The sequence below is a fragment of the Scylla paramamosain genome, chromosome 1, assembly GCF_035594125.1.
Source record: "Scylla paramamosain isolate STU-SP2022 chromosome 1, ASM3559412v1, whole genome shotgun sequence".
NCBI classification, from domain to species: Eukaryota; Metazoa; Arthropoda; class Malacostraca; order Decapoda; family Portunidae; genus Scylla; species Scylla paramamosain.
Genome location: NC_087151.1, coordinates 30,166,485 through 30,180,514, shown reverse-complemented (window position 1 = coordinate 30,180,514; position 14,030 = coordinate 30,166,485). Strand labels below are relative to the sequence as shown.

The window sequence follows — 14,030 nt, the reverse complement described above, 5'->3', positions numbered from 1 at the left end:
AGCGGTGTGTTGTGGTTTTCATTATGAATCGGACCAAGAGGCATTATAGGTCACAAGAAGGGAGAGGAGACTGCAGGCAGCATGGAGGAGGAAAGGGTCAAACAGTGCAGACGGGCAAACAGTCAGACACACAGATGAATAGATATACAGACAGACAGACAGATGGATGGACAGAGTACAGACACAGACACGTTTTGCTGATAAAATCTTTATTATAAATTAAGGTTCAATTGAGTGGACGCCTTCCCTGGTGATTTAGTCAGGCCGTGTGAGCACACCACTAGTACCCGCCCTTGCCATAGCCGCCGCCATGCCCGGCGCCATGTCCTCCATAGGCACTGCTATATCCCCCTTTGCCATAGCCGCCGCCATGCCCGGCACCATGGCCACCATACCCGCCACCGTGGCCGCCATGTCCACCATATCCACCACCGTGGCCGCCATGTCCACCATATCCGCCACCATGGCCGCCATGTCCACCATAACCACCATGACCACCATGACCACCATAGCCGCCACTATGGCCACCATAACTCTTGTGGTTCTGGTTTCCGTAGTAACCCTTGTGGCCGCCCTGGTCGCCGTAGGCACTCTTCTGGCCGTAGTAGCCGTCGTTGCCGTAATGGCCCTTGTGGGAGGAGCTGTCGTCGTGGTACTTGGACTGGTCGTTGTAGCCCTTCTTGCCGTGGGTGTCGTGGTACTTGCCGCCCTGCAACGCGCCACACACTTGTTACTTACCACACCTAAATACTTCACCCTGGCCAAGGCAATGTTTTTCAGGCTTTGTTGTGGCCTCCCTGACTGAGGGGACTGAGGGACAGCACAGCATCGGCCAACAAACCTCTACTGAGCTGTTCCATTTTCACCTAAAGCAAGACTACTTGGCAGCCATAGAGACAATCTTTAGTGATGCAATCTCATAACACCCAAATATTAACCCTTTCACTGCTTGACTATTTTCCCATAATCCCTTACAACTTTATACTACAGTCTCTTGAAAATAATTAACTTCCTGTTCTCTTTTTTTTTTTTTTTTGTCAGTGTCCATATCAACTATTCTTTACGGTGCCCTCAATGTCACCCACCTTGTACTCTCCTCCCTTATAGGCCTTGCCGTGGTTGCCCTTGTGGTAGCTGTCATAGTCATCGTAACTGTCATAGTACTTGCTGTTGTCACCATCGTCGTAGAACTTCTTGGTGTGCTGGTACTCCTCCTTGTGGTACACGTTCTTGAATCCCTGTGGGGGAAGAGGGGGTGGGGGGTGCTTGGTAGCGATCATAATTGCCTCTACTTTTAATTGCCTCAGGACTATCTAGCTCTATAAAGGATACAAGGGATGCATAATATACCTAACAAGGGGAATAAAGTAAAGAGTAGATTAAGAGTGAATGTGATGGAGATACTGAAGTAGCATAAAGGATATAACAAGATGGAAGACAAGATCATTAAAGTTTAAAGTTTGGAAAATAATAAAAGTAACATATTCAAGCTTGATTAGATTAAAAAAAAAAGGGAGGAAATTCCTTCACAAATGGAATGAATGGGACAGACTCGGTCATTATGCTGCTGGTGCCGAGTCAACAGGGGGATTTAAAAGACTACATGAATTTACAGTTAGAAGCGATATATCGGTGTATATGTATGCTTTAATACAGACAGTGCCACGTGTAGGTCCGATAGATTCTTGCACCTTTTCTTGTGGTCTTACGTTCTTATTTAAAACCTGAAAATATATGTGTAAAAGACAACTTGTACACTTTCCACCAGTATGAAGGATGTGAAGAAATCAGGAAATGTGTGTGTGTGTGTGTGTGTGTGTGTGTGTGTGTGTGTGTGTGTATGTGTGTGTGTGTGTGTGTGTGTAGGGGTACCTTATCGTTGTGGCCCTTGTTGTTGTAGCCCTTGTCGCCGTAGTGGTGGCCCTTCTTGCCCTTCTGGCCGTAGTGGGAGTCTCCGTAGTGCTTGTACCCGTCGTCATGGCCCTTGTACTTGCTGCCGTGAAGGTCGTGGTAGGACTGTACCGGGAGGGAAGGAGTGGGGAAGATGATGATGATGAGAGAGAGAGAGAGAGAGAGAGAGAGAGAGAGAGAGAGAGAGAGAGAGAGAGAGAGAGAGAGAGAGAGAGAGAGGTTATTATTATTATTATTATTATTATTATTATTATTATTATTATCATTATTATTATTATTATCATAATTATTAGTGTTTTCGTCGTTGTTATCAATACTGCCATTATTCTTATTGGAGTTGGGTTCTCGTAAACAGAAACAACCTGAAGGTAGTGGTGGAAGAGCATTGAAATAGATGACTTTCCCTCACCACCACCACCATCACCGCCTCCTGGAAACACTCACGCTATAGCCCGCCTTGCCGGAGTCGCCGTAGTGATTTCCCTTGTGGCCTTTGTCCCCGTAGTAGCCTTTGTGACCCTTGTAGCCGCCCTTGTCGTGGTAGCCGTCCTGGTACTTGCTATGGCCGCCGTAGGACTTGCCGCCGCCGCCGCCTCCGTAGCCTCCGTAGCCGTCATAACCTGCACGGAGGGGAGAAACGGAGTGTACCCTTGAGTCAGTTTCTTAAATTGGATAGTTGCTTGCACCCCTGGGGCCTGTGAGTGCCGTGACACAGCTCCTCCCTCCCGCTCCACGATCGTCCCTTCATTCTCCTCTTCAAACCGGTCTCAGGTTGCTCATTAACTCGTATTTCTCCTGCCATCCGAGGACAGCGTAAAAGGCACGCGCTGTTTTATTACCGTGGCTCTCCCTTCTACTTATTCACCAAGGATGACTGTTCAGCTCCGCCCCTGCGCTTCCTCCTTACAGAGCCTTACAAGCCGCTCCCGAGGAATGAGGAAAAATATTTTTCGTACCCAGACAAGTGGAATTAATGCAACCCTTCAAACAAGACTGGTAATATCCGCCGACAAGATGGTGCTCAGTGAGTCAAATTAGTTCTGCCGTGCGTGGAACCTCGAGACGAACCTTGCTTTGCGGAAACAACACAGCAATTATAGTGCAGGCAGAAGTTGTGTTTGAACTCACCTGTAGCGGCGGCGTGGAGGTCGTGGGCCGCCACCACTGCTACTTGCTGGGTCTCCTCGGGCAGGATAAGTTCTGCCTCCCCAGGGTGCTGGAGGGGCCGCAGGGGATATTGCTGCTGCCCCGCTGCCGCAGAGGTTACAGCCACCACCAGCAGCGCCAGTAGTGACCGGTAAGCCTGCGGGACAATTGAGTCAGCAAGCCTCGCTACTTCCCACGGCAATGTGTACCGCCAGAACACACCAACACCCGCTTTGTGATTCATTCGTCGCGTTACGTATTATGTTTCTACCAAAATTATCTCTTATAGTGAGCTGAGAAGTTGATGCTTCATCCTTTATGAAGAGTTACGCTTTTGTGCCGAGCAATGTCGATCAGAGCAGAGTCACCCGTCTGTAACTTTTCTCAACTCACTGAAAAGAAAATCCAGACTCAGAGCTCCATTCAGGGGAGTCATATACATTCATGAGACTTCTCCTTGGGTGCAAATCATGGCTGTCAAAAAAGTTGACTCAGGAAAGAAATACTCGTACATAAGATATCGTAACCACTATTGCGAGGAAAAGGCCAAGAAAAGTATAAGTGAAATGTTTGCTTTAGCAAACATTTAATTTGATGTAGTCTATTAATTGTCGTTTGCTTACGTTTCACTCTTGTTTGATAACCTTCGCCATAATGATATTCAAGTACACTAAAACAAGCACAGATAATGACAATGTTGTTTGTCGCCGCTCCACCCCAGATCGATGCTGCGTCACCCCGGCTCGTAATTAGACGAACATAGCCTCGTTGACGGGGACACCATGGTGACGCGGATATAGTGAGAGAGAGAGAGAGAGAGAGAGAGAGAGAGAGAGAGAGAGAGAGAGAGAGAGAGAGAGAATATCTCAAACGCAAGGCACCTTTCCTCAGGCTGTGCAGTGGTTGGCGTTCGCTCAGCGGCCAGGGTGAGATGGGTTATTGTGCTCATTGAGACACCACATGCACCAGTCTTCTTCCAGGTGCTCCTTGATCACTCTCCTCGAGTTACATTGTTGTGCTGCTATTGTAGGTGTCTTTATGCATATTATTATTATTATTATTATTATCATTATTATTGTGGCAATGTAGGAACGAACATAAGTTTAGTTTGCAAGTGTTTTTCTCACACTAGCTGGACCGAGCCACAAGTTGGAAAAAGAATTATGAAAAAAAAAGTAGAAAGAAAAAGAAAAGAAACAAATAGCAAGTCACACAGGCTGTCAGGAGAAGATGAGAGGCAATCAGCGTTTATTGGAGTGGCCTGAGTGCCTTCCAAACGTTCTTAAGTAGCAATTACAGGTGCTTATAAAATACTGTTTCTGCTTTGGGGGAAAACGAGAAATCTAGGTCTTTCAATGGCAGACTTTTTTTTTTTCCTCAGAAACTCCTACAACATTTTACAGCTTTATTTTTGTACTGAAGTCTTTAAAAAGATATGTAGCACAGAAAAAGACAAAATATTATGTTTTTTCTCTCTTTAATTCCTGTGTGTCCATGTGTTTTTTATTTTTCGTTATTCTGAATGTTAAGAAAGGGTGAGAATAACGGCAACGGGGTCAGCTGTTTAACGTAACAACATAAGACAACAAGGAAAGCTACAAGAAACCATGAGGCCTACACGTGGCAAGCCCTTTATGAAGCATATCAGCCTAGTATTTTCCGTCTGTCATACTCCTCCATGAAATTAACCAATCCTCTTTTGAAGCTCCCTAATGACTCAGCACTAACTTGATTACTGGAAATAAGAAATATGTAACTGAAAGATAAGAGAAGACAAGTTACAGAATATTCATAACAGAAGAACAGTTGAAAGGAGTGTGCCAAAACTCTCGAGGGGGTGACACAAGCCTTACCATTTTCACTCCGGGCATCTCGCTACAGCAGGAGACACTGAAGAGTCGTTGTCGTGGAGGCCTAGCTGGCACTGTCTTGCTCCGGTGCCGCCCTTCCTCTTTATACTCCATCTTGGTCTCTGGAGCCGATTCGATGCGGTCACGTGGTCCCGACAGGGTGTTGAGGGTGGCGGTAGGAGGATTAGGTGGTTGTGGTGGTGGTGGTGGTGGTCCTCGGAGTCTTAAATGGGTCAGGTGTACTTATGTTGTGATTTAGTGGTTGTCATTAAGGTCACCTGCACCACGCCCACCCACTAAGGTCACGAGATGTTGCTGTTTTGTTTTGTCGTGCTAAGTTATTTGAATTTCACTGCTCGGAACTGTTACTGTTGTCATGAGAGAGAGAGAGAGAGAGAGAGAGAGAGAGAGAGAGAGAGAGAGAGAGAGAGAGAGAGAGAGAGAGAGAGAGAGAGAGAGAGAGAAAGCCCTAAAGAAAAGCCATTAAGACTCCAAACACGAGAGGCCCCATGGGAGTCGAACAAAACTATTGAAAAGCAAGCGAATTTCTCAGTAGTCTGGAATTCACTTTGCCTTTGAATAATTGCACTGTATCACACACTGCATCACCACCACAGAGAATTCCATTCCTGACTGACTGCAGGAATATCACTTATTGTAAATTAACACTCGCTGAAGCGCACAGTAATTTACATGGTGCGATTTTGCTGAAGAGAGAGTCGTGCAGTGAGAGATGCACAAAGGAAAAGGGGAAATCAACAAAGAGTGATCAAAAATATTCTTGACTTTTATGCAATATTTAATGAACATTTAATGAACACTTTGTGAACAAGAAGCCAACTGATCATTTACTGCTAAGGAGCGATAGAGTTCAAGGAGTAACAACGATATAACTGTACTTGCAATGCCAATGAGAAGTAATGAAGATAAAAACAAACACGGAAGTGAAAAGAAATCAAAACTGCTAATTATATTGATGGGGTTAGGAATAATAATAGCGTGCGTGCGTGCGTGCGTGCATGTGTGTGTGTGTGTGTGTGTGTGTGTGTGTGTGTGTGTGTGTGTGTGTGTGTGTGTGTGTGTGTCACTAGTTACATACTTTTAGAGCCTCCCATCCTCTCTCTCTCTCTCTCTCTCTCTCTCTCTCTCTCTCTCTCTCTCTCTCTCTCTCTCTCTCTCTCTCATTGGTGTGTTTTCATTCTGTGTATACAGTTAAGTCGCTCACGTAAAGTCGAGTTTCACTGCGCCGTGCGTGTCGACCTGTTGAGGGGGAGCCGTGAAGAGTGTAATCGGACTAATGGCGTTCTTACCGCCCCACTGGGTGGCCGTGACTTGCGGCGCACACTGCTCTAACCACCGCGCCACCAAAGTTTCCAAACTTTCACAAAAAAAAAACCTCTGTAACTGATTACGAAAAAAAGGAAGTTTTATTTATTTATTTTTGTTTCAGGTTCGTTATTGCTAAATACAACAGACAGCGAACGTAGTATACTTGATTCTCTCTCTCTCTCTCTCTCTCTCTCTCTCTCTCTCTCTCTCTCTCTCTCTCTCTCTCTCTCTCTCTCTCTCTCTCTCTCTCTCTCTCTCTCTGTCTCTCTCTCGGGATAGCAGAACCAGAGAAAGGGACAGTGAGCATTCAGGTAGGTAGAACAATAACAACTCTAGTGATCATCGTGAGATTTTCGTTTCGTCGCTTGGAGTCGTGGCCTGTAAGTGATATCCGAGGTGTGACAATCGGCAGCTGCACTGTACAAGTAGTTCCTTTTTCCTATGCCTTGAACTCTTTCAAGAGGAAGGTTTCAAGACACTTATCCTCCAATATTGGATGATCCTTTTGACATTTCTTTTCGGACTGGCACCCTCAGTGGGCCTTTCTTTTTCGCTCCTTTTTTGATCTTGGATAGCGCCCCTCGTACATAAAAAAAAAAAAAAAAAAATCAATGGAACTCATCCTCGTGTGAGCGCGTGTGTCTCTGGGACCACAGTTCGTTGCTACGGTGCCTCTACTCCTAAAAGAAAGAAAAAAAAAAAAAAAAAAAAATCGGGACTCTTCAATATAGTAAAATTTTCTGAGAAGCTAAACAATAGACAGGCAAGCAAAAAAGAAGTAAACAAACAGATAATTATAGGAATACACACTTGAATAAAACGGTAAATCTGAGAAGGAATTAACCGAAGCAGTGATAAGAAAGAAAGAAGAAGAAAGAGGAAAAGGGCAAGTATGTATTAACAAAAACAGTGATAAGAAAGAAAGAGAAAAACAAAAAGAAGGGGAACCGTGGAGGACTGGCTCCTCTTCCTCGCCTCGTCGCGCTGCCGTAAATCCTGAGCGTGAGTGGTGTAGGAGATGCAATCTCTGCTGCGGGGGAGGGAAGAGGATGTGTCGAGGCACTATACAAGGGCGGGCACGGCTGATGGTACATAAGGCTGGTGTCGGCGAGGAGGCAGGGGGGGGGAGAGTGGCCATGCGGTAATAAGGGTGTGACACTGAGAGACTTACTTCAGATAAGTGTGTAGATGGTCGATGATAATAAGATAATTTTTAAAGAGAAGAGAAGTTAGCAAAGGTTCTAATGAAATGTTTCAGTGCGGCGGCTGGTTTCCGTGGAGTTTGAATTCAGGATTACTACAGAGTGTATCACTGGTCTTTCTGAGTTGGCCAGACCGGCGTCACCAGCATCCTGGATGGCTGTCTCTCTCTTTAGGACTTCCTTCAGAAAGAGAGATTGATTGCCATGCTGCGTCTTGTTTAAACCTGTTCCAGGCGGCGTAGCGGGGGATGGCCGAGTGTCCGCAACTTGCTTCTTTCCAGCATGTTGGATATTTTAAAGGGTGCCAGGCGGCGAGGAATAGCAAAGGAGAGTGATCACATCCACAAAACTACTAAAATTGAAATATCTTAGTAGGATACATCACTACTCTAAGAACCGGTTAAGCTGTAGTCGAGGAAATGGATAATGTGCGGAATGTATGAAAAGTGGCGTATCCCGCAGGAACCTCAACATTCGTACAGATAGACACGACTGTAGGGACGCCCGCAGATCCACTATTACCTTGATGACGCAGTATAGCTGTGTATCTAGGTGTGTTTGAGAGTTTAGCTAGCTTTAGTTTGTGGGGCATGGCAGTGCATTTCACCCTGTTATTGTGGATGGCAGCGTTTGTGTACCCCATGCTGTGGTGTCGTTCGGGCAGAGTGGAGGCAATCCTGGTTAGATGCGGCAGCTTTGATGACGGTATTGGGTTCACTCCCTCCAACAGGTATCATAATGAGGCTTGCCATCAACCCCTATTATATGCCGGGCCTGATGCTCTTGATTCCCGTTGATGAGACTGTGGTGTTCTTTTCCTTAGCTCACTGACCATCACACGTCCCATCATAGTAAACACTGAGGGAAGGAAGGAAGGAAACCACAGTTGTAACTTTGTATATTCCATCTTGTAACCCTTTTTTTTAAGATGTTACGTCCCTCTTCTGCCAGGGATTGAAGGCTGTAAGTATGTATGTGTGTGTGTGTGTGTGTGTGTGTGTCAGTAGGGGTAGTGCAGCACAGGGATCAGTTGAAGGAAAGCACGTCAGGCAGGGAAAGGACTGCTGGGTTGTGTTACAGTTCACTGACAGGAAGGGATTCTTGTGGCTTATGTTTGCTGTACAGAATTGCCGGACATGAACCAGAATGCAGTGCTGCTAGTGAAACATCAGTGACGACAGAAATACAAGGAAAACAAAGGAAGTCGGGAGGGAGGGATAAGGAAAGGTGCCAGTTATGCAATGTTCGTATAATTTTGACAGAGCAGGGTGGTGATTCTCTCTCTCTCTCTCTCTCTCTCTCTCTCTCTCTCTCTCTCTCTCTCTCTCTCTCTCTCTCTCTGTGTGTGTGTGTGTGTGTGTGTGTGTGTGTGTGTGTGTGTGTGTGTGTGTGTGTGTGTGTGTGTGTGTGTGTGTGTGTGTGTGTGTGTGTGTGTGTGTGTGTGTGTGTGTGTGTGTGTAGGATACCTCTATTATCCCCTTTTGTAAGAATACGAGACTCTCCAACCGGTATATGGATAGCTACCTGTTGTTGTTGTTGTTGTTGTTGTCAGTGTCATCATCACTGTTCCTATTATAAGTATCCAAGAACATGCACGCGATGAAAAGGAGTAAGAAGAAAGATAATCACTGGTCCCATGACAGCCTCCTCTTCCACCCTCACCTCTTTCCTGCTCTCCCTGCCCTCACCACTTGCACCCTCGCTTCATCTCATGCACGCCCTTCCTTCACAATCGCCTCCTCCTTCCTCATCACACTTCCACGATGAACCTTTGCTAATCTACTCCTCCTCTTAATTTGTAACTCATCGTGTGTATATTAGTTCAAGCTACCTTTCCTTACCTGAATTTAGATTTTCTTTTAAGTATTCTTGTATTATTTAAGTAATAGAAAGAGAGGGAAGAAGAAATGAAAGATAGGAGGAAGAATTACAGTTGTTCAAGTGACATAGAGAAGGAATACAAAGGAATACAAAGGAAAGAACAGACAGCAACAGCCCTACTGGGCCTAACGAGGCTGTCTGTGTGTCTATTCTACCACTACCACTACAGATTCTAAGAGTTAGAGGATGGAGGACACTAGAGATCAAGGAAGGAAAAACAGGAGAGTATAGGGAGGAGGAAAGGCTAAGATGTGATAGGAAAGGATGAAAGAGAAATTATACTATTCACTACACTAACTAACAAAAAAAAAAAAAAAAAAAAAAAAAAAAAAAAAAATTTATGTAGGCGCAAAGTACGTTATATGAGGGGTTGCTGCGAGGTGATTGTCCAACCTTTGTTTAAAAGTTTCTATTGTGTTACTATCGACAATATGTGCTGGGAGAGAGTTCCAGACATTTACAATTCTATTAAAGAAATAATACTTAGCCTCGTCTGATCTGAAACGCTTACCTATAATCTTGTAGCCATTATTTCGAGTGGTGTTGGAACTGTCAATGATGAGATAGTTGTTTACATTTACGTTATCAAAGCCCCGACACATCTTAAACAATTCAATTAAGTCACCTCGAGCAGGAGGAGGAGGAGGAGAAGAGACCATTTTATTGTGATCATCCTGTGCTAACATTCACATCACTTAAAATGGTTTCCACAGAGATAAAAATAAAGATAAAAAAAACGATAAAGATAAAAAAAGAAAAAAGATGATTAATTTTGTTCTTTCGAGGCTGCGTTTATATTTACATAAGAGATTGCAGCACAATACATGTTTTAAAGCAATCTAAAATTTGTTTCCATGGACGTAGAGAAAGAAAAAAAGAGAGAAAAAGAGAATAGGAGATTAATGTTGTGCTTTCCATACGAAAAGAAACTGAAAGCTGAAGGTGATTATAGAAAATATTGCGTAGCTCTGAAAAGGCTGAGGAGTGGCGAACAAGAATGAAAACAATAAATATTACTCTTACTTTTACATTCAAAGCTTAAAAAAAAAATAATAATAATAATAAATAAATAAATAAAAGCTATGTAAGAGACTACAGTACAATAAGTGTCTGAAAGCTGAAGGTGATTATGGAAAGTATCATACAGCAGGAGACGGGTTGAGGGGCGTCGTTTAACCCACCAAGGATATAAAATAATACCCAATACTGTTATTTTTTTCTGCCAAGCGTGGTGATCGCTAAAGTTTCCTTGGGTTGGCGCTTGTTAGGAACATCTGTCCTCTCCTCTTTCTCCTCCTTTCCTCCAGCTTCTACCGATATTCCTCCCTCTCTTTAGCCATTTCCGCGACTTTTAGTTTTCTCTCCTTGTGTCGCCTCCCACTTTCCTGCCCTCCTTTAAGAAACAGCTGTTATTGATGTTCTCCTCCTCCATCTCCTACTCCTACTTCTCTACCTCCTCCTCCTTCTTCTTCTTCTCCTCTTTCTCCTTCTCCTCCTCCTTTTCTTTTTTTTTGTTTCTTTTTTTCTTCTTCTTCTCCTCCTCCTCCTTCTTTTCTTCTTCTTCTTCTTCTTCTTCTTCTTCTTCTTCTTCTTCTTCTTCTTCTTCTTCTTCTTCTTCTTCTTCTTCTTCTTCTTCTTCTTCCTCCTCCTCCTCCTCCTCCTCCTCCCCGTTCGACTTAGCCTTGATTTCTGGCATCGTGATGTATGGGACTTGAGGAGTGTGTGTGTGTGTGTGTGTGTGTGTGTGTGTGTGTGTGTCCAGTATTCTCCTGACATTTCTTTACTATATATTTCTCCCCATTAGTCAGTAGAAGTTTATTGCGATGTTTGAATTGTCCGTAAGAATTTATGATGCATGACTTCTCTATAATGAGCATTGTGATAAGGATAGGGATGAAAATATTAGGTCTACTCTCTCTCTCTCTCTCTCTCTCTCTCTCTCTCTCTCTCTCTCTCTCTCTCTCTATGAAATAGATAGCATTCATTGCTTTATACCCCAGCTTAGTTGAGAGAGAGAGAGAGAGAGAGAGAGAGAGAGAGAGAGAGAGAGAGAGAGAGAGAGAGAGAGAGAGAGAGAGAGAGAGAGAGAGAGCGAGCACAAAAGACTGCGTATATACGATATCCCTACGTACTTCTTTTATAAAATCCAACGAATGCACCTAATATTTTCATCCCTATCACTATCAGAGAGAGAGAGAGAGAGAGAGAGAGAGAGAGAGAGAGAGAGAGAGAGAGAGAGAGGAAATGCCCAATACAAATCTAAAGCTCCACGTAAAGCCTCCCCAGCTGGTGAGGTCAAGGACGTTCCTGGCACACATGGGGGTCACACTGCTTCCTGGAAAACTCTGATTCACTGTGACTTTTAACTAACCATTTTTCGCCAGGTGTTTAAAAAAAAGCAGTTGTGGATTTACGAAAGATTTTTAACGCCTCGAGAGAAAACAAAAGCTTGGTGTGTATTGCGCGAGTCAGTGTATTTGGTCGCGTTTGGAGCACCGGATCAGATTTTTTCGGTAAAACAAAGAAGAATGACGCAGGTGTGGCAATTATGAAGGGAGGGGGAGAGAGAGAGAGAGAGAGAGAGAGAGAGAGAGAGAGAGAGAGAGAGGGAGGGAGGGAGGGTGACTTGACGAGAAAGGAATGAACGTGGTGGGCGAGGGTGAAAAGAATACAGGTGGACGAGGGGAGAGGAATAAAGCTGGAGGGGAAAGTAGGGAGAAGGGTGAAGTTGTAAGGGGGGAGTGAGAGAAGGTGGGTGACATTGGGAAGGGAGGTGCAGAAGAATGGAATTAAATGGTAGGGGACGAGGCGAATGGGAGAGAAGTGAGGTTGCAGAGGGGATCGGAAGGTGAAAGAATTGAAGTTGTGGATGAAGAGAGGCAGAAAAAAAAGTGGAGGGAAATGTGGGAGATGAGTGAAAGAAGAGTGAAGTTAGAGAGGAAGAAGAGGAAAGAAACTACGTAGATGGGGGAAGGGGAGGGGAATGAAATAGATGATGAGAGAAATTCCAAGGCGAGTGAGAAAAGAATGAAATAAGAGAGGGAGAGGAAGAGAAATGAAACTAATTGCAGTAGGGGGAGGTAAGTGAAACTGGAGGGAAGGGGAAGAGGAATGAACGAGAAGGGAGAGAGGAATTCAGCTGAAGAGTGAGAGGGAGAGTAACATCGTGTAACAGAATTTTAACTTCTTTGCTTTAGTCAGTAAATGTTATTTTCTAATTGCTTTTATTTAAAAATCAAAGAAAATGACAGTTATTCCCTTTAATTTTTTTATATATTCTGATCTGGACAACGATGTCTTGAAACTAACCTGCTATCAAATATCCAGACCTTGTGTCATCCACTGCGCCAGTACCACACTGCTCTGAGCTCCTCAACCCCACTCCTCCAAAGGGAAAGCAGCAGTTTTTACAAAGTAAAAACAGTTCAGCAGATAAAGTCACTGATCCAGATTTCAAAGGCGCAGCTGAGGAGAGAAACCCTTACTATCCCAACCAAAATGACGTCAACGACCTGATCAGAGATCTTGGTCTCACAAAGTCTAATACCGAGCTTTTGACGTCGAGACTCGAGCAGTGGAATTTGTTAGATGAAAGTGTGAAAATATCAAGACAGAGAAACATCACCAGCATTTTTCAATCTTTTTCACTCGTCAAGATGAGATTTGTTTCTGCAACAATGTGACCAGTCTGTTTGAGGCAATTGGAATCCCAGGTAACCCCAACGAGTGGCGCCTCTTCATCGACAGCCCGTGCATCACACAAAACCAGTTAGTCGTGCTGACTAACTTTTCTTAGTAAAACCCATGGGGTCTAGAACGAGTGGCAGCATTAGTCCACAGTGACTAACATAATGTTAGTCAATTTGTGACTAACTGAGCACTCAACCTGAGTATGGTCTTACTCAAATATATCTGACTAATGCCTTCGTACTGTTCACTGCTTCTACTAACCACATTAGTAAAGTGGATCATAGGTTAGTCAATTAAATGACTAATTAGTTAGTCTTTCTTAGACAGATGATGAATCATTAGTACCTTTAATACTAGCAGCTAGCTACTGCTGTCTTAAGGTTAGGGAAAGAATAGGTAATAAATTCAATATATTCATATACAATTAAATGTTCCCTCCATTTCATTGCATTAAAAAAAAATAAATAAAAAAATAAACACTATAATTTTTATCATCTATAGTATAATATGCTTTTCACTTGAACATTTAACAGAAAGCTCCCCTCAAAACTGTAATGATATATAAAACAGATGTAAAAAATAAACTCCATTAGTAACACTTCATCCTAGCATGAGAGAAAAAAAAAAGCAACACAAAAACAACCTTTTTTGACAAGCCATTAAGTAAATAATACACATTTGTGAGTATTAATCACTAAAACTTGCAATGTGGAAAAGAAAGTAAGCATCTCTTAAGATATGAATATTAAACCTTCCTCCCATTCATAAACTAAAGGAAAAAATATGTAAGTAAAGTTAACATAAATTAAATGTAAGGAGTTACAGACCCTGTAAAGAATAATTAATTAGTCCATTGCTAATCATTATATCACAGTACTTTTAAGAAACTTAGGGAAACAACCAGTGCAAAAATAGACATTTAACCTTATTTATACAAGCTTTTAACCCAGATCATATCCATGTCACCATTAATCCTTTAAAGCCACACAAAAAAAGAAAATGAGTATTTCTATGGGATATA

The 14,030-nt window shown here is 43.4% G+C and overlaps 1 protein-coding gene across 1 annotated transcript; it reads right to left on the bottom strand.

The window, feature by feature from the left end:
- Positions 1-192: 192 nt before the first annotated feature.
- LOC135103349 (uncharacterized) lies at positions 193-4,985 on the bottom strand. Its single transcript, XM_064009401.1, has 6 exons — positions 4,911-4,985; positions 3,040-3,214; positions 2,356-2,531; positions 1,873-2,016; positions 1,086-1,238; positions 193-709 (listed from the first exon to the last, which is right to left on the bottom strand). Exons 1-6 carry the CDS (start codon positions 4,926-4,928, stop codon positions 281-283), a joined length of 1,095 nt encoding a protein of 364 aa, XP_063865471.1. The 5' UTR covers positions 4,929-4,985; the 3' UTR covers positions 193-280.
- Positions 4,986-14,030: the final 9,045 nt, after the last annotated feature.

Excerpts from the sequence above, each read along its gene's own strand:
- LOC135103349 (XM_064009401.1), bottom strand. Across the intron at positions 2,532-3,039 it reads CCTCCACGCCGCCGCTACAG|GTTATGACGGCTACGGAGGC; the intron begins GTGAGTTCAAAC and ends CCCTCCGTGCAG. Across the intron at positions 710-1,085 it reads ATAAGGGAGGAGAGTACAAG|GGCGGCAAGTACCACGACAC; the intron begins GTGGGTGACATT and ends GGCGCGTTGCAG.